General features: G+C 46.0%; 2 protein-coding genes across 4 annotated transcripts; both read right to left on the bottom strand.

The window, feature by feature from the left end:
* Window positions 1-1,366: 1,366 nt before the first annotated feature.
* Window positions 1,367-12,248, bottom strand: cpz (carboxypeptidase Z). Of its 3 annotated transcripts, none has more exons than XM_079731048.1 (13): window positions 12,013-12,248; window positions 11,495-11,530; window positions 11,009-11,060; window positions 10,155-10,477; window positions 9,394-9,609; window positions 8,705-8,940; window positions 6,495-6,656; window positions 5,715-5,873; window positions 5,260-5,395; window positions 4,443-4,582; window positions 4,273-4,372; window positions 3,539-3,684; window positions 1,367-2,772 (listed from the first exon to the last, which is right to left on the bottom strand). In XM_079731048.1, the coding sequence occupies exons 1-13, from the start codon at window positions 12,098-12,100 to the stop codon at window positions 2,569-2,571; spliced, it is 1,998 nt and encodes a 665-aa protein (XP_079587174.1). In that variant the 5' UTR covers window positions 12,101-12,248; the 3' UTR covers window positions 1,367-2,568. The 3 variants fall into 3 exon arrangements, with proteins under 3 accessions (XP_079587174.1, XP_079587175.1, XP_079587176.1); XM_079731049.1 differs by having other exon boundaries at window positions 8,744-8,940; XM_079731050.1 differs by having other exon boundaries at window positions 12,204-12,217.
* A 518-nt stretch (window positions 12,249-12,766) lies between these two features.
* On the bottom strand, window positions 12,767-16,494 carry gpr78a (G protein-coupled receptor 78a). The gene is made up of 3 exons (XM_079730731.1): window positions 15,600-16,494; window positions 14,618-14,731; window positions 12,767-13,204 (listed from the first exon to the last, which is right to left on the bottom strand). Exons 1-3 carry the CDS (start codon window positions 16,295-16,297, stop codon window positions 12,970-12,972), a joined length of 1,047 nt encoding a protein of 348 aa, XP_079586857.1. The 5' UTR covers window positions 16,298-16,494; the 3' UTR covers window positions 12,767-12,969.
* Window positions 16,495-17,500: the final 1,006 nt, after the last annotated feature.

The raw sequence follows: 17,500 nt of genomic DNA, 5'->3' as shown, positions 1-17,500 counted from the left end.
GGTTTATCAGACACCTAGGTCTGAGACTATAATCCAACCCTCAACTGTTGAGTGTGCTCCCAGTTTATAAGCAAAGTATAAATAATTATAAATTTTATATGCACTATATATTAATTTGTGTTGTGCAATGCAACCACACATTTGAAGCTGAACCTCAGTATTCTCCATCCTGCTGTCCAGTCAGTTCACCGCTGGCATTTGCCTCAGGCCCTGATTCGTATTGTGATCCATGTTCCAGGGTTCCATCCATGTAATTATCAGATGGGTAATGCATATGCGGGGGATTAATACATGTTCTTCAGTTCAAGCACAGGTCACTTTGCTGTAAACCGCTCAGCAGATGGACAGGACAGAGGAAGAGGGTTGGCACGGCACGCGATTCACCCCAAGGCTGATAGATAGGTTTTCTGAATGGTGCGTTCTCAGTTTCAGCGGTGACTACTGCTGGTTAAGTTGCGTGAATGATGGGATTGTTAATCAGTGTAACAGATATGATATGAAACTTCAATTAATTGACAAGTGTAGTATAATTTCATTGTGTACTTTAGTGGCGTCAATTCAAATATTTCATATTTGTGTGCATTGCTCTGGGTAACATTTGTAATTTAAAAATGCCTGTGTTCTGGCTAAATAAATTGTAGGCCTATTTTAATAACCAAATTCATTAATTTGACATGTTTGATTTGGTTCTTGATTTATCCTTGATTGGATCTTAAAAATACAGTTTGATCATATCTTATTGACATATCAGTGGCAGTTTACTAGTGGGAACATTCTACAATTTAAAAGTAAGCAGAAATGTTCTCACCAGAAAATAAATAGCAGCTGTAAAATAAAAGGAACAGTTTTCTAGTTGTTTTTTTTCGCCTGGCAGCATGTTCCTTAGTTGAACCCTGTTTAAACACGCTTCAGGATAGGGTCACACGGCTGTGATTGAGGGTCCCCCTGCAACTTATTAGACAGCTTCATTACAACCCAGACGCCTATTTCACAAATTACCTGTACAATTAGATCAGGGGGCATTTACTTTAGTGGAAAATTAAGCGTCCCCCCATCCACAGCAAAAAGAAAATTGCACTAGTTAGATTCAATCTAATTTAAAGAAATGCCAAATATATGTCATTTGTGTGCACTTAAAACACACACACATGCACACGCAAATACACGCACACACACACACACACACACACACATCCATCATCCATTATGAGAAAACACTTAACATTAACTTTAATACTCTATTATGATGTTTGAGTCCTTTGTGCAGGAGCCTTGCTCACTTCCCCCGGCTGGCATGAAAAAGCCTTCTCTGCTGCTTACTTCTGCTTCATTGATGATTCATAACTCAAGTATTAAATGCCCAGTGGATACTAGCACACAGCTTTATTCAAATAGGGAGGGTTTAGAAGAAAAAAGTTCTTAAAAGTACCACGTTATGCATTTGAAGGAACAATGTGTCTCTTCAGCAAAAAGCTTTTTGATCTTATGTATGTAAGCGTTTGTGTGTGTGTGAGCGTGTGTGTGTGCGTGCGCTTATGAAGGCATGGTGTGCATGTGCGTGAATGCATGCGTGTATCCATGTGTTAGCGTGCGTGTATAGAGTCTTGGTCATTACTTTCAAGCAAAAAATATGTTCTTTAGCACCATCTTGTGACTTAATAGTTAAACTGCCTCAATAACAAGTTTTAAGATAATTGTCCAGTTAAATGATGAACATAATTTATTAAGAGCATCATTTAATTGAACAAGAAACACAGGTGAGATGAGACACAATGGAAAACATTTGATTTCTGTGTTTTGTATTTAGAGATGTTAGATAATATTATTGGTAATATATTTGACAGGTAGTGCTTCGACATGACCTTGAATACATTACCAAGACATATTGCTATGGACGTGACCTATGAAGACGAACATTTAAACCTACAGCAAAGTGGTTGGAAAATCATACTTTCTTGTTAATGAGAATGTGGATATTATGTGGATGTGGATTTATGTGGATGTGGACTTTGTGGATTTGTCATCCTTGAAAACCACAGGGTAACTCCTGATGTCAGGGGATATTACGAAAGGCGAATACATGGCAAAGACAAGCCGCACATAGGCACGTTCTAAACCATTTCGCTCTAGACACTGAGAAGTACACTAGTCTGAAGATAATACACCACCTGTAGAGAAAGCACCTAGACCACCAAAAGAAAACCAAGCCTCACTGTTCATCTCGTCATTGTCTTTGTCGTCGATCTTTTATAAATAATTTCTACAGGGTCTAATTCATTCACTTCCAAGCGATGCTTTTAATGCAACGGCAAACGCAAAAAACGGAGCTAAAGCCGAGGTTTCGGATTGGAATTATATTTAGCCTGTTTCCCATTCGGCCAGTGAAGCACACGGGACGACTACTCCTCCTCTGTGATACATGTAGCCCGTAATGGTTCCCTCTCCCTCGCTTCAATAGCAAATATCCGCTCCTCCTCCATTACCGGTCGCGCCTACAATGCTACATTAGCGTTAAGCGTTTCCCCCTCTCTCTCTCTCTCTCTCTCTCTCTCTGGTCGGGCCCGATGTCTAGACGTTACGCAGCAGCCACGTCGGGGGGGAGAAGGAGAACTGGGAGAAGTAGTTCCACCACCAGGGCTTCTCCTGGCGCTCCAGGCCCCCCTCGCCGAGCTCCACCGCCCCGTAGCGCTCAAACTGGTTGTAGGGGTCGAAGCGCTCCCAGGAGTCGGCCATTGGGAAGAAGTGGTCGTCGATGTCGGGCTCCACCGGAACCTGATGGAGGGGAGAGGAGGCAGAGGAGGGGGGGAGGAGGGAGGAGGGGAGGGGAGGAGGAGGAAGGATGAAGGACGGCGGAGAAGGAAGGGAGGAGGGAGGAGGGAGGGGAGGAGAGAGGAAAAGGGGGGGAAGGGAGGACGGGAGGAAGAGAGGGAGGATGGAGGAGGAGAGAGGGGGGAAGGAAGAGGAAGGAGAGGGGAAGGAGGAGGGGAGGAGGAAGGGAGGACACAGATAAAGGAAGGGAAGGAATATAAACAAGGTTGTAGATGAGAGTGCTGATGAGGACAGCAGAGATGCTGAACGGTCGCTGCCGTCATCCCTTTGATTCAAATTGAGACTTTCTTATATCTTTCCACTCTACCGACGATATTGATTGTTGAAGATTGATTTCGGGAAAGACACCGACGCTAATTAAGAAGCGGTTGGATGGGTTTCATGCACTTTAAATGATTCTGACCAAACACGATGGCAGCAGTAGATAAAAAGTTACTTATAAACACGACAAATTTTATGTATGCAATGGAGAGTCGAAGGTATGCATTGTTAATCCCATGCCTTAGGAGGCACTCTACGGCACCTGTTAAGGGTCCCTTGTAACATTGTTCTGGTGCTAGTAAATCAGAGTTAAAATGGATACATTCTAACAAGTTATACTTATTTTATATAACAAACATTATAACAAACATGACAACAATCACAAGACAAGCGACATCCAAACAACCACGTGCTGGCGTACAAACAAATGACATAGTGTAGCTTTCACCTTTTTCAGGACAAAGTCGACCACCCCGGCCCTGACCATGTTGTGGGGCAGGCGGACGCGCTTGGAGACCCGGGAGTAGCCCTTGGCCGTGGCCGTCAGGATGTGGATTCCGGGGTTCAGGAGACGCCAGTAGTCCCCGTCCTCCGCTGGAGGAAGTCACAAGACACAGGCACGGAGATGAGGACAGAGGTAAACAGACTGCCTTCATATGGCGCTTTTCTAACCAGTGGCCCCTCAAAGCGCTTTACAATATTGCCTAACATTCACCCATTCATGCACACATTCACACACCGACGGCGGAGTCGGCCGCGCAGGGCGACAGCCAGCTCGTCAGGAGGCGTCTCGCTCAGGGACACCGTGACACTCAGCTAGGAGGAGCCAGGGATCGAACTAGCAACCTTCAGGTTACCAGCCACCCCGCTCTACCTCCTGTTTGTAGAGCGGGTGTTGGTGCTTGGCACTTGGTTCTATGAACCTCCTGACTGTACCGACCACGATATGTTGTTGTTTCTCTTTCTTCTGACAGATGTACTTATCGTAAGTCGCTTTGGATAAAAGTGTCTGCTAAATGCCCTGAATGTAAAGGTAAATGTATCTCATTACACGCGTATCAACAGTGTGAACACATAGCAACACAAGATGAGGACAAACTCAGGTAGGATTCCACCGAGGCAGGCGATACTGTGACCTGGGGACGAGGAGGAAGAGGAGGAGGACGAGGAGGGCGCGTCTACCTGTGGTCACGTCCTTCCTGATTCCCCTGACGGCGATGGTGGCTCCTTTGATCCCATAGCCGTCCATGTCCCTCACCACGCCCTTAATCCCCCGATGGACCTGGGAGGGGAGGGGACGTCTCAGTCACACTGCTAAACCAAACTAATACCTGTTGACCTCGCACACTCACCGACTCCATGAAGCTGAGCAGAGCCTCCTTGTTGCGTTTCCACTCGGGGTACAGCTCTGCCTCGGAGGGGAATTTATCGCAGCCAAGCTCCACCGTGATCTCCATGCAGTTGGTGTGCAGGTAGTTGAAGTCGGACATACCTGCGACCAGAACAGAGGTTGTGAGAAGGAGCACAATTGATGGAGAATAATTTCGTTTTTAAGACGCTTAGGACACAAAATATTAGATTTGTTTTACAGCATGATCATGGGAAGATAAAGACAGCAAAGTTACCAAGAAGGCATTCAAGGAGACAATCGGTGAAGAAGATTCTTACAGGAAAACTTTGCATTGCGGGTAGTTAATACAAAGGTTACAATGTTTAACTGCAATATACTATGGGGGAAGTGAAGTCTGCGAGGCTGCAAGACAGTCAAAGGAATCTACAAAGAAGTCAGTCGACTGGCATGGCCTTAGCATTAGACTTTGAGGCTACAGTGGCAATTCAAACACAAACTATCTTAACACCTCTCAATTACAGAGAGGAAGGTAGGTATCTCTAGGTGCGGGGAGAATGAATACAATTACTTTAAAATGGAATAGTAATAACATAAACAAGGTAAATATAATTTGAATTTAATTGTATATCATAGTAAGATTAATAGTTCCACAACAACAATCCTTCATATCTCGGTTCTGAATGACTCTCAGACATGTGCAGACACATTCTAAGCCAAGCCTAAAAATTATACTCTTGGGTACTTGTACAATAAGATGTAATAAAAGTAGCTCGGATTCGGATGTGCTGTGCTTCAGGGCAGATGGTCCGGTCACTCACCGCCCGCGAAGCTGTACCATAAGGCCCCGTTGATGATGCCCCCGTTCCGGTAGAAGGATGCCCCACACCGGTCCGTGTCGTTGTTGGACATGGTGGCGTGGGAGTCCGCGTAGGTTCGGGCCAGGTGTTTGAAGGACTGGGGGGTCACCACCGGCACAGGGAGGGCAGTGGGAGGGAATGGGAACGCTTTTTATATTTGTTTGGTTTTGAAATCTTGTGTTTTTGTGGGAAAAAAGCAATATCGATTAATGTAAAATTGTTAAGGAAGAAAAACAATGCACAAATTGACCCATAACAACAATTAACATGTGCGTGTCTGTGTTTGTAGCAAACTTTTTGTCAGATTTTGTCTAATTTAATTTATCTACCGTTGCCCCATCCAGACCTTAACTGCCCCCCTCTCTATCTGGGATATTTTCAGTATGTTCTAGACTATATTTGCCTGCCCCGCCCACCAGTTCATCTGGAGTCGCGGAGAACATCCTCTCCTCCTGCGGGTGTCGCGAGAAGTCAAACGGATACGAGATAACGAGCTCCCCGCCGTGGAGGCTGGCGGACTGTACGAATGGAATGGCGCGGATCCACTTCATCACTGCATAGGTCTCTGGCGCCACCTACAGGCCAGCGAGGAAAAAATATGAAAAATAAGACTTTTATTAGTTAGCGTTCCAGAATACATGCTACGACTGATAATAATAATTATGATAATATAATATAACATAATATTTAAATATTAATTATTATTATTATTAATTACAATATTAATGATTATAATAATGACTACTTATAATAACAAAAACAGCAGCCACAACAGTATAACTATTAATATAGGTATAATAACAGTAATAAGGTTAAATAAAGTAGGCCTATTAATAAAACATATAATTATGCATATTGCCAGCTTGCAATATATATATATATATATATATATATATATATATATATATATATATATATATATATATATATATATATATATATATATATATATATATATATATATGTAAATAAGAACAACAATATAATGATAATAGTATTAATAATCATATAATCATAGACAGACAGACAGACAGACAGACAGACAGACAGACAGACAGACAGACAGACAGACAGACAGACAGATAGATAGATAGATAGATAGATAGACAGATAGATAGAATCTAAAATATATAACATCTAGTGTGAATATATATGCTTAAAAAAACATTTTTTTGAGAATGGAGTAGCTTGGTCACCTTCCCGAACCAGAATGAGTCGGGGATGGGGATGTGGTCGGTGCGGTAGTGTCGGCTGCGCCGGTTGCGGTACAGGACCGAGGTCAGGTCCGGAAAGTTCCGGTTCAGGTCGATGTTCTGAGCGTTGCCGCGTCCGTTGGTCCATCCGTTCATTAGTGGGCCCTGAGGAGTTCAGCCAGCTAGCACTGTTAGCACTGAGCTACATGCCAGCTAGCACTGTTAATACAGAGCTACCTACCAGCTAGCACTGTTAATACAGAGCTACATGGGCCAGCTAACACTGTTAATAAAGAGCTACATGGGCCAGCTAGCACAGTTAATACAGAGCTACATAGGCCAGCTAGCACTGTTAATACAGAGCTACCTACCAGCTAGCACTGTTAGCACTGAGCTAAATAGGCCAGCTAGCACTGTTAGCACTGAATTAAATAGGCCAGCTAGCACTGTTAGCACTGAGCTACATACCAGCTAGCACTGTTAACACAGAGCTACATAGGTCAGCTAGCACTGTTAGCACTGAGCTCCATACCAGCTAACACTTTATGCACTGGGCTACATACCAGCTAGCACTGTTAACACAGAGCTACATATGCCTAATAGCACTCTTAATAAAGAGCTACATGCACCAGCTATCACTGATAATACAGAGCTACAAAGGCCAGCTAGCACTGTTAGCACTGAGCTAAATAGGCCAGCTAGCAATGTTAACATAGAGCTACATACCAGCTAGCACTGCTAATACAGAGGTACATAGGCCAGATAGCACTGTAAGCACTGAGCTACACACGCCAGATAGCACTGTTAGCACTGAGCTACACACGCCAGCTAGCACTGTTAATACAGAGCTTAACACGCTGGCTGTTAGACATTAGTGGTTATTTAATTTTAGGAAAACATATGAATTCAGTATGAATATGAGTAAATTGAGGAGTTAAATGAGTAAATTGAATTGAGTAAAAATGTTAAGATGTCAAAGATGATGACCATGTATCCGATGTTGTGGCAGTTAAGACACAACCTTACAAATGTGTAATATCATACACATTTATTTAATGTCCAATCTATCCAACAACTATTGTGCAAAGATAGATTTTATATATTTGTCTCATATTTCACATTCATAAAAATATGGCAAAGAAACTAATGCAAATCAGTGGAAATACATTTGTAAAATATATATGTCATAATATATATGTCTTAGACAAATGTATTTTTCTCTCAGATGTGACTTTTCTTCACACATTACTTATTGCTTTATACAATTGCTTAATAAACTACCAAAGCAGTTTATTAAGAAAACCAGACAGACAGACAGACCATGCATCAATGTCTATCAGTGGCTAAACTCAAAAAACATTCAGTGCATTGCATTATAAATATTTTTGTAGAAAATATTTGTCAATCAAATTTTAGCAAGCAATATCAAATTCACTTTGCATTCTATTAAATATTGCTATGCAGCTGTCTTTAATATAAATCTTTGCATACAGAAGATCATTCCAATATCTTTCTGTATGCAGAGGTGTGCTAAGATGTAAGGGTAACATCTGAGGCCCTTTTAAACGTACAAAAATTTGAAGGTTATGTCAGACTGACATGACGTTGAATGAACAGGAAAGGATAGGAATAGGAATTGGAAAAGTCCCAAATGCACTGCATGCATCACCAAAAAGATCCGGAAATCCCAACTGGAAAAACAAATGATGGAAATGGAAATTATGAACAGATTCAGCAGGGGGCGATAGTGGTCACATTTCCTCAGAGGGTTCAGTTGGATGAGGGGTCCCTGAGTTCAGGTTAGCTAGACAGAGAGATGTCTGTCTGTCTTAAAGGGGACATATTACGCCACCAGGTGTGAGTGGGATTAACCTTACAACCGTTTTGAAAATCTGCCCCATGTGACATCACTAGTGGGCGTGTCCACCTAGATCTGTGCTGGATAGAGCAGTCTACCAGCCTAACCATTGGACTGAAGTAAACATTGCTCATCTATCCAGCACAGATCTAGGTGGACACGCCCACTAGTGATGCCATATGGGGCAGATTTTTCAAAAAGGCTTGTAAGGCTAATCACACTCACACCTGGTGGTATAACATGTCCCCTTTAAGACAGTCAGACAGACAGACGGAGCAGACAAGCCATGCGGGACAGAGGCGGATAATGGAAGGTTGATCTTTCTTTTTTTTTCCTCAATCTTAACAGTATTTACTTCCTGGTGGTTGGGGTCCCAGTCGCTGCTATCCTCTACCTCGGCGGCCGCCAGCTCGTAGCCGTCGGGGTTCATGGAGGCCAGGATGTGGATGCGTGTGGTGTTGACCAGCGCCTGCACGCGCTCGTTGCCCAGCGTGTACTCGGAGCACAGGTACTGGGCCAGGTAGATGAGCAGCTGGCGGCCCAGCACTTCGTTACCGTGCATGTTGCCCACCAGCTTGATCTCCGGCTCCACTGGGAAGGAGTGAGAACAGGAAGGGAGATGGTGAGAGACCAGAGACGGGTGAGGCGGGGCAGGGTCGGGGGAGTAGGTTGAGGGGGAGAGACGTCAGGTCGGTCGGGGAGATGAAGACAGTGGACACTAAGATAAGAACATCTGTGTTGCCCATTAGCTTAATCTCAGGCTTCACTGGGAGGGGGCGAGGGGAACAGGAAGGAAGAAGAAGAATCAACAAATAAACAACAACCATATTTCTCTGGAGCCCGTTCATATGTGTGAATAAATGTTGCGCATTTTGACTAAGGGTTACTGGACATAGTAAGCTTTTACAACACATATTCTACGTGAAAAGTAATATTTTTAGAATTTATCCGGAGTCCCCCCACAAGTGTCAATCAAGGGGTCCCCAATTTTTTCCAAAAAACCCCCTTTATGTCTGTTACCGCGGCGACTAGGTCCGGACTCACTGAGCTCGTGTTGCCCGGGGTTACGGGAGAACTCGATGGCCAGCAGGTCGCGGCCCTCGGTGCTGCGGCCCAGGCTGTAGACCTGGGCGATGTGGGGGCACTTGGCGGCGGTCCTCTTCAGCAGGCCGTACATCTGGCCGTTGGTGGTGTAGGTGAACTGGATGATGGTGCTGGGCTCCTCTGGGGACAGGCTGGCGAACGACTGCTCCTGTCTGGCTGGAAGGAGGGGGGGAGGAGGAGGGAGGAGGGAGGAGAAGGAGGAGGAGGAGGAGGAGGAGGAGCAAAGACATGAGAAAAGTTAAAGAGAGGAGAAGAGAGAGAAGGTAAGGTAAAGAGGAGGAGGAGATGCAATGTACAATAAGTACATTTGTCAGAAGAAAGAGAAACAACAATATATCTCTGTCGGTACAGTAAGGATGTTCTTAGAACAAACACTAACAATCACTAGGTTAAACAATTCCCCGTAGACAACAAAGATAGCTAGGATAAGATGCTACCAAATGCTAAGTACTATTTTTTAGTTCCAGAACGTACAACATACACTAGTGCTTAAGAGGGGTGGGGGGGGTGTTGCCATGAGGTGTTGACGCAACACCTCATGGTTATATCACCATACCTGCCCACTATATCGTGCTGCAAACCTTTTTGCTGCTATTTCTTATCGCACATATTTGACTGCGTGCATTCCACACACTTAGAGAGCGAGATTGATTTGATCTATTGGTCTTTATCCTGTTATCACACCGGGTTAGGCTAGCAACCTTTCAGCCCGGCCAGCGGGTCGTAGCAGCCCTCCTCCTTGCTGGCGAAGAAGCGGTCGCAATCCAGGAAGTAGGGCCAGGCCATGTCGATGGACTCGAAGGCGTGGCCGCAGTGCCGCCGCAGCTCCTCGCACGTGCTGCGGCAGGGCTTGACGGCGCGGTCGCCCTGGCAACGGGGAGCCAGCACGGAGCAGCCCACCATCTGGATGTCCGGCGAGCACTCTGCGTTCAGCAGGCCGTGGACCACCGTCAGCAGGAGGTACTCCGGCCCCGACTCGGCGTCCAGCTGGGTGCGGTGGCCCAGGATGTTGGGGTAGATGGTCCTGTTGGGGGGGAGGAAGGGGGAGGCATTAGGGGGGCATTAGGGGGGCTTGTGGCCCAGGATGTTGGGGTGGATGGTCCTGTTGGGGGGGAGGAAGGGGGAGGCATTAGGGGGGCATTAGGGGGGCATGTGGCCCAGTAGGTTGGGCTAGATGGTCCTGTACTGGGGAGGGAGGGAGGGGGAGGGGTAGGGAGGGGGGTGCATTGGGGCGGCACGCGGCTCAGGAGGTAGGGCAGGTCGGCTGGTAACCGGAAGGTTGCTGGTTCGATCCCCGGCTCCTCCTAGCGGAGTGTCGAGGTGTACCTGAGCGAGACGCCTCACCCCGACTGCCTCGACGAGCTGGCTGTCGCCCTGCGTGGCTGACACCGCCGTCGGTGTGTGAATGTGTGCATGAAGGGGTGAATTATGGAACACAGCCTGTGTCATGAGCAGACGTAGCTCATTAGTGTGTGTGAAGTGTTGTTATTCGTGTGTATATCAGTGTGTATGATGTGTAGTTATTAGTGTCTATATCAGTGTGTGTGGGACCCACCTGGAGTACTCCATGTTATTGCAGTAGCCCAGGTTCAGCTCTGTGCATTTAGCTGTGGGAAAAAAGGTTTAGATAGTTGTTTACAATTACATTTAGGGCATTAAGCAGACGCTTTTATCCAAAGAGACTCACAATAATTACATTTATTCAGAAGAAAGAGAAACAACAATATATCGCTGTCGTTACAGTAAGGATGTTCATAGAACCAAGTGCCAAGCACAAACAGTTGCTAGGATAACCGATTTGGATTTGATTATCAGATTACATTAATTTGTATATTATTGACAATTTGTGTAAATACGTTTACGGTAATTTATGTGATACCACTACCTTCATGTAGTTATGTTTAATAACAAGCAATCTTGAAAGAACATTGATAAATTTGACAATTTTACATAACTTGTTATAGGTACATTATGTATCGCCTATCATTCATTCGATGCCACTGATAAATACTTAGATTAATGGATTTTTAATAGAACCTACGTTTTTCCTCAACTGCTCCATTGTTACTGCATGGTCCTGTGGAAAAAGAAAATAGCAAAAATGGCAAATCAGTAGAGCCACCAACATCTGTCCCTTCAGGCAGGGAGGATAAGATCCGCTAGGGGGCGACAGATTCAAGCGTAACAACAGCCAAGCCGGACAGGGATAAGATAACTAACAACATACTTCGCGAACAGCTTTAGTGAGTAAATGGATGTAACTAATACGTCCAACGTGTTCACAACAACATCCAAAAAGCTGGATTCGTTTTTGACAAACGCAGACTTTCATGGCAAACGACGATCAATGCATGACAGCGAGGCAACATGCGCCGAAATTAACTCGGAACTGTGTTATACAGTATGTAAAAAACGATGCATTCGGCTCATTCTAACAACTTTACAGCACAAAGCAGCGGATACCAGACATGCAACCTTATCGCCGTGTAAGCACCTACTTGTAATGCCTTTAAAAGTACTTTTTCCAAATTCAAAATCTTTAAAGTGAGTTGACCTTACCCACGTTGTCTCCCGTCCCGCAGTGCTGCGGTGGGGCGCACAAACATTGAGTGAGCGAAAGAAAGAGCACGATTTGTGCGAAATGCATGTTGCAGTATTACGCAGCCGAGCAGGGGTTTGCGATGTGGCACTGAGTCCAGTCTGCGTGTGGACCTCCAACTTCCCTCCTGCAATTAACCACCAGCGGATACCTCGTTCCTTTGTTTTCGCGGAGCATCCCTTCGCCGACAGATGTGTGGCTCTGCATAGAATTATGGCTTTGCATCTGCAGCGATCATGTTACACAGCAAATGGGAACACTCGGGCAAGAGCGCTGGGGAGGGAAGGTTCATGTTGAGGGTGGGATAAGCGCGTTCATTTGAGTTTTGTTTGACGTTAGGGGTGATCGAAGTTATGAACTTTACGCATGAAACAAAAAAAAGAGTCACGGTAAATGACACACATGTCTTTAATACAAAAAAGCTGTACACATACATGACGTGATGTGGACAGAACATCTGATCGCCTCAAATCCGATCCAGTCCACTTCAAATGTGTTTCTAGAGCATGCGACTGCAATGTGAGGAACAGTCAGCAAGAAGATCAGACCTCCATTGAGCACTAAGACCTGAAGTCTTTGTGGCTCCAGAGTCAAACCAGTTCATTCAGGTCGTAACGTGCCAACACACAGCATGTACTTCACCAAGAGACACATCATCCCTCCCAACCATCCAATATTATCCAGAGTGACTTACAAACCACTCACACACCGACAGCGGAGTCAACAATGCACAGCCAGCTCGTCAGGAGCAGTCAGGGGGGGGCGTCTCGCTCAGGGACACCTTCGGCACTCAGATAGGAGGAGCCGGGGGATCGAACTAGCAACCTTCCGGTTACCAGTCAAACCCTCTCTACCTCCCTAGCTATGCCAACCCCCAAACCAAACCCTAAAGGCGTCCACCCTTCAGGAGACGCTGCTCAGGGGCCTCTGGTCCCCCCGTCCACGTCCGTCATGCTGCTGGCGCTGTGGGTGGAGAAAGAGTAGCGGTCCCGTCTCAGGATGCGGTGGCTGATGCCGACCAGGGCGGTACGGTACTGCTGGCGGAGCAGCGAGTAGACGAAGGGGTCGCTGGCCGCCTTGGCGTAGGCCAGGCACTTGGCAGTGATGCCCCACGGACGAGGGATGTGGACCTGGGGCACCAGCTGGGCGATCCTGGGGACGGAGAAGGTAGAGAGCTGAAAGGGGGACGGCACGTGGCTCAGGAGGCGGAGCCGGTCGGCTGGTCACCCGAAGGTTGCTGGTTCGATCCCCGGCTCCTCCTAGCGGAGCGTCGAGGTGTCCCTGAGCGAGACGCCTCACCCTGACTGCTCCCGACGAGCTTGGCTGGTGGTGTGTACGGGGAATGAGTTAACCTAGCGATTGTTAATACTGGCACTTGGTTCTAAGAACAGCTTTACTGTACCAACAGTGATATATTGTTTCACTTCTTATGACAAATGTACTTATTGTAAGTCGCTTTAGTTAAAAGTGTCTGCTAAATGCCCTAAATGTAAATGTAAATGTAGTGTGTGAATGAATAAAAGCGTCAGCAAAATCCCTTAAATGTAAACAAATGTAAGACCTGGTTTGACTGTATCCTGTATATGTGGGTCATACACTTTGTCATGAACTAGCTTGTAGTTCATGACAAAAAGGGGAGGCCACACAGAAAGTTTAACTGAAGTATATTTATTTAGAAACAATAACCTCTGTAAAGAGGTTATTCAAGGTCATCACAGAGGTGATCCAGAGGTCTTCAACGTGTTCCAGGCCAGGGACCCCTGGGCTGATAGTGACACTGTGACGGACCCTCTATTTCATATTGATTTGCTTCACCACCACAAGTTAATGAATATTTTTTGGTAGACCCACCATTGACGTTCACTAACACACCCAAAGCTCAATAATTAATAAACACACACACCCACACACACATACGCATGCACACGCACAAGATAACAACACAATAATAAAGTGTAGAGTGGTCTAAAGTGCCATGTGTAGAAGTGGCATCCAGCATCGTATACATGCGTCATTACAGAGTACATATTTTAACTTTTGCAAGAGAGAGGTCTCCGCTTTAATCTGTAAGAGAACCTTTGGGGATTCATTGAGTTCTTAGTGGCGGCGTGGTGAGGTGGCTATTGAGGGTTTGATCACTAATGTACGCAGCCTTTAGACCCTTGAGCAAGATGGCTGAAGATTCTTAGTGCCCTGCTGCTCCATTCAACACCCAATCGGATTAAAGCTTCATGAAAAACGACTTAGCAATTGTTATGTATGCAATGGATAGTCAACAGTATGTATGTTATTCCCATGCCTTAGGGGGCCCTTAACGGCACCTGTTGAGTGTAACTTGTAAAAATGTTACAAGACAGTGTAAGATTGTTACAAGTATGCAACGTCACAATAACAATGCATATTGTTGACCACCTGTGTGTGTATGTGTGCATGTGTGTGTGTGTGTGTGTGTGTGTGTGCATGTGTTACATGCACATCCTTACACACGGGTGTGTGTAAGGATACATGACACCGATGTCTAATGGGTGTGTGATGTAATGTAATGTAGATTCCCGTAGCAGTTACCTTGTTATCACATAGGGAGCGAAGCACACTATAAAAGACCCGATGAAGAGGCAAATCTTTTTAGAGGCACGATGACTCCTCTTCCTTTGCTCCGCCAGACATCTTTCTTTAACACTGTAGAGAGAGAGAGAGAGAGAGAGAGAGAGAGAGAGAGAGGGAGAACAGTGAGAAAGTCAGCTCCACCTATCCTTGGACATGCTCTATCAACTGGCATTCCCAGGGCCGTTTCTGGCTATATGCGGACAATGCTTCTGCATAGGGCCCCAAAGACACAAGGGGGCCCCAAATCTTCCATTCCAGCCTTTTATTTGGTCAGAAGTTCGGGATGTCGGGGAGCCCCAGTGTTTCCCATTGATCGTCATTTAGCGTGGGTTTAAATTGCGGAGGACAACTTCAGATTATTGGTTTGAATTCTTGGCTCTTTTCCTCTTAAAGGATTTGACCCCAGGTTCATTCTTGCTATCGTCAATGTGGAGGTGTAAATAAGCCATGAATTTAGTTCAACTTAACCCCTTTCGTGGTGCAGGCGTGTTACTTTATGTGTCAGTTGGCGGGCCATTGACATCCATTCTGTACAAAACCAGTGATTAGCAGCTCTTAGAGCTGATTCTTTTTTTTGGTTAGCGCATACAAGCCCTGGCTAGGTTGTTTTCTCAAATAGTGCCACAAAAAAATTAAAACTAGTCCTCATGTTTCAATTTGGTTTTTATTCGCCACTAGGCATGGTCATAGACTTTGAGACTGAGGCCCATCCTGACATAGAAATTGTCAACAATTAACCTGGTTCTAGGCATCCGGCAACACCCTTTAAAGTGCATTTGATTGATGCATTTAAATGTAAAACTTATTCCGCCCTTAGAGAGTTTGTAATCCCCCAGCATAGATTCAGAAATGCGGGGCCCCTAAACAACATTCTGCATAGAGTCCCCAAAAAGCTAGTAACGGCCCTGGACGTTACCATTGACCGAGTGTCTCCCTTTACCTGGGCTGAATATCCACCAACAGCAGCAGCGTCTGCACCGTGATGACATCTATCCTCTTACAGTGGAACCTGGCCACCCTCAGGACCTTCAGGTAGGAGATGGTCATGACGGTGAGGCACAGCAGAAAGCCGCTACCGTGCAGCACCGCGGTGAACGCCGCGAAGGCGCCCAGCTGCGAGGGTCCCACGGTGCCGCTGTTGCCGTCCCTCTTCCCGCCATAGTGCAGCGTGCACGAGGCGTAGGTGTGGCTGTATCCGCCCCAGGACATAACCAGCTCCGAGAGGGAGAAGGCTGCGGAGTGCAGCCACGAATACGCAATTATGATGAAAGCCTCCCTCGGTCCCATCCTGGTGGAGTAGCTGAGAGGGAAGACCACCGCGACCCACCGGTCCACGCTCAGAGCCGCCATGGAGAGCATCCCGTTGGAGGTGAGGAAGGTCTCCGAGAAGCTCACGGCCTTACAGTAGGCGTCCCCAAATGGGTTCTCCCGGGTGGCCACCCCCACGAAGGTGGCCGGCATGTTGATGAGGGTGAGCAGGATGTTGGAGGAGGAGAGGTTGAGGACCAGTATACCCGGCACGTGGGCGCGGATGTCCGCGCTCTGGAGGAAACAGAGCAGCACCGAGAGGTTTGAGACCAGCGAGACCACCGCTACCACCATGAGGACAAGCTCCAAGAGGAGCTCCGTGACGTTCATCTCATCTCGAGACGTCCCGCCGTGGACGACATTCCCAAGAGCCGCGAGAGAAAGTTCCCAAAACGGGCGAATTTGAGGTCATTACGCATTCATGACGCAAAGTTGTTGGGAGTACAAGAAGGGAAGAGCTGTCCAGTGTGCTGAATCCTCGCACGGCTTCTTCTTCTGTTTGTAAAATAAAAAACCGTTTTTATCCATTTTAGTTATTTAAGAGTGAAGTTAACTTCGCCCCGGATCCATCGCCGCGAAGTGATGGAGTGCGGTGTGTGGTGAAGCCTACTTGGCATCGACCATGTGAGAAGTGGCGAAGCTCTGCCAACCCAAAGATGATGACGCGCGCTGAGCGCGCACTGGTGAGTCTGCGCGCTCAGCAATAGCGGGTTCATGTGATCATTGAACTGATTTATTTAATGTTTTGCAATACTTGCTACAAAAGACGTTAAGTAGCCTATACAGTTATACAATTGTAGGAACTCTTATGATTAACACCCTATAATGTATTGAAGTAGGCTAGTAACCAGAATTCCAGGGTACCAAAAAAGGGGTTTATTTCCACATGTGCGTAATACCTGGTTATTATGGGCCCACCTGAGATCAGAAGAACATTCCATATATTCACTGATCTCCTAGCAAACCCAAATCGGAGGATGATTCTCTCTCTCTCTCTCTCTCTCTCTCTCTCTCTCTCTCTCTCTCTCTCACTCTCTATCTCTCTCTCTCTCTCTCTCTCTCTTTCCCTCTCTCTCTCTCTCTCTCTCTCTCTCTCTCACCCATTTTGAACTTCAGATCTTTTGTCACTGCTGTGTTGATCTCTTCTCTGGCATGGAGCAAGGGAGGGCTTGGCAATGTAATGTACACATTGTATCACATACTCATATTCACGGTTGAAAATGAGTATGTGATACAAGGAGTAGTATGTGATACAGGAGTATTGTTATGTTGGTGATATTGTGATAATTTTGATAATCCTGAGAGAGAATAATTCTGGGGATATTGGGATAATAATATATGTACATTCATGTATTCTACGTGTGAATTGTACACCGAACATTGCTGCATCTTAAGAGCCTAACTAAGAGGATTCATTAAACAGGGCGAGCAACGGAGCTGAACTGATCCGTCAAGCGTTGCAGGACCAGAGGACTGAGAACGTGTTAATAAGGGGGAGGCGCTAATGAGCTAACGCTAGAACAGAGCGGCAAC

The sequence above is a fragment of the Pollachius pollachius genome (assembly GCF_949987615.1).
Source record: "Pollachius pollachius genome assembly, chromosome: 2".
Taxonomy (NCBI): domain Eukaryota; kingdom Metazoa; phylum Chordata; class Actinopteri; order Gadiformes; family Gadidae; genus Pollachius; species Pollachius pollachius.
This window is presented reverse-complemented; position numbering and strand designations above follow the sequence as displayed.

Bases quoted from the DNA above. Each gene is read 5' to 3' on its own strand.
- gpr78a (XM_079730731.1), bottom strand. From the start codon at position 16,297: ATGAACGTCACGGAGCTCCTCTTGGAGCTTGTCCTCATGGTGGTAGCG. The intron at 14,732-15,599 runs GTAAAGGGAGAC...CTCTCTCTACAG, and splicing joins TTGGTGGATATTCAGCCCAG to TGTTAAAGAAAGATGTCTGG. The intron at 13,205-14,617 runs GTAACTGCTACG...CTCCGTCCCCAG, and splicing joins GCTCCCTATGTGATAACAAG to GATCGCCCAGCTGGTGCCCC.
- cpz (XM_079731048.1), bottom strand. From the start codon at position 12,100: ATGCATTTCGCACAAATCGTGCTCTTTCTTTCGCTCACTCAATGTTTG. The intron at 10,478-11,008 runs GTGGGTCCCACA...CCCCCCCAACAG, and splicing joins AATAACATGGAGTACTCCAG to GACCATCTACCCCAACATCC. The intron at 2,773-3,538 runs GTGAAAGCTACA...CCCCTCCATCAG, and splicing joins TCGACTTTGTCCTGAAAAAG to GTTCCGGTGGAGCCCGACAT.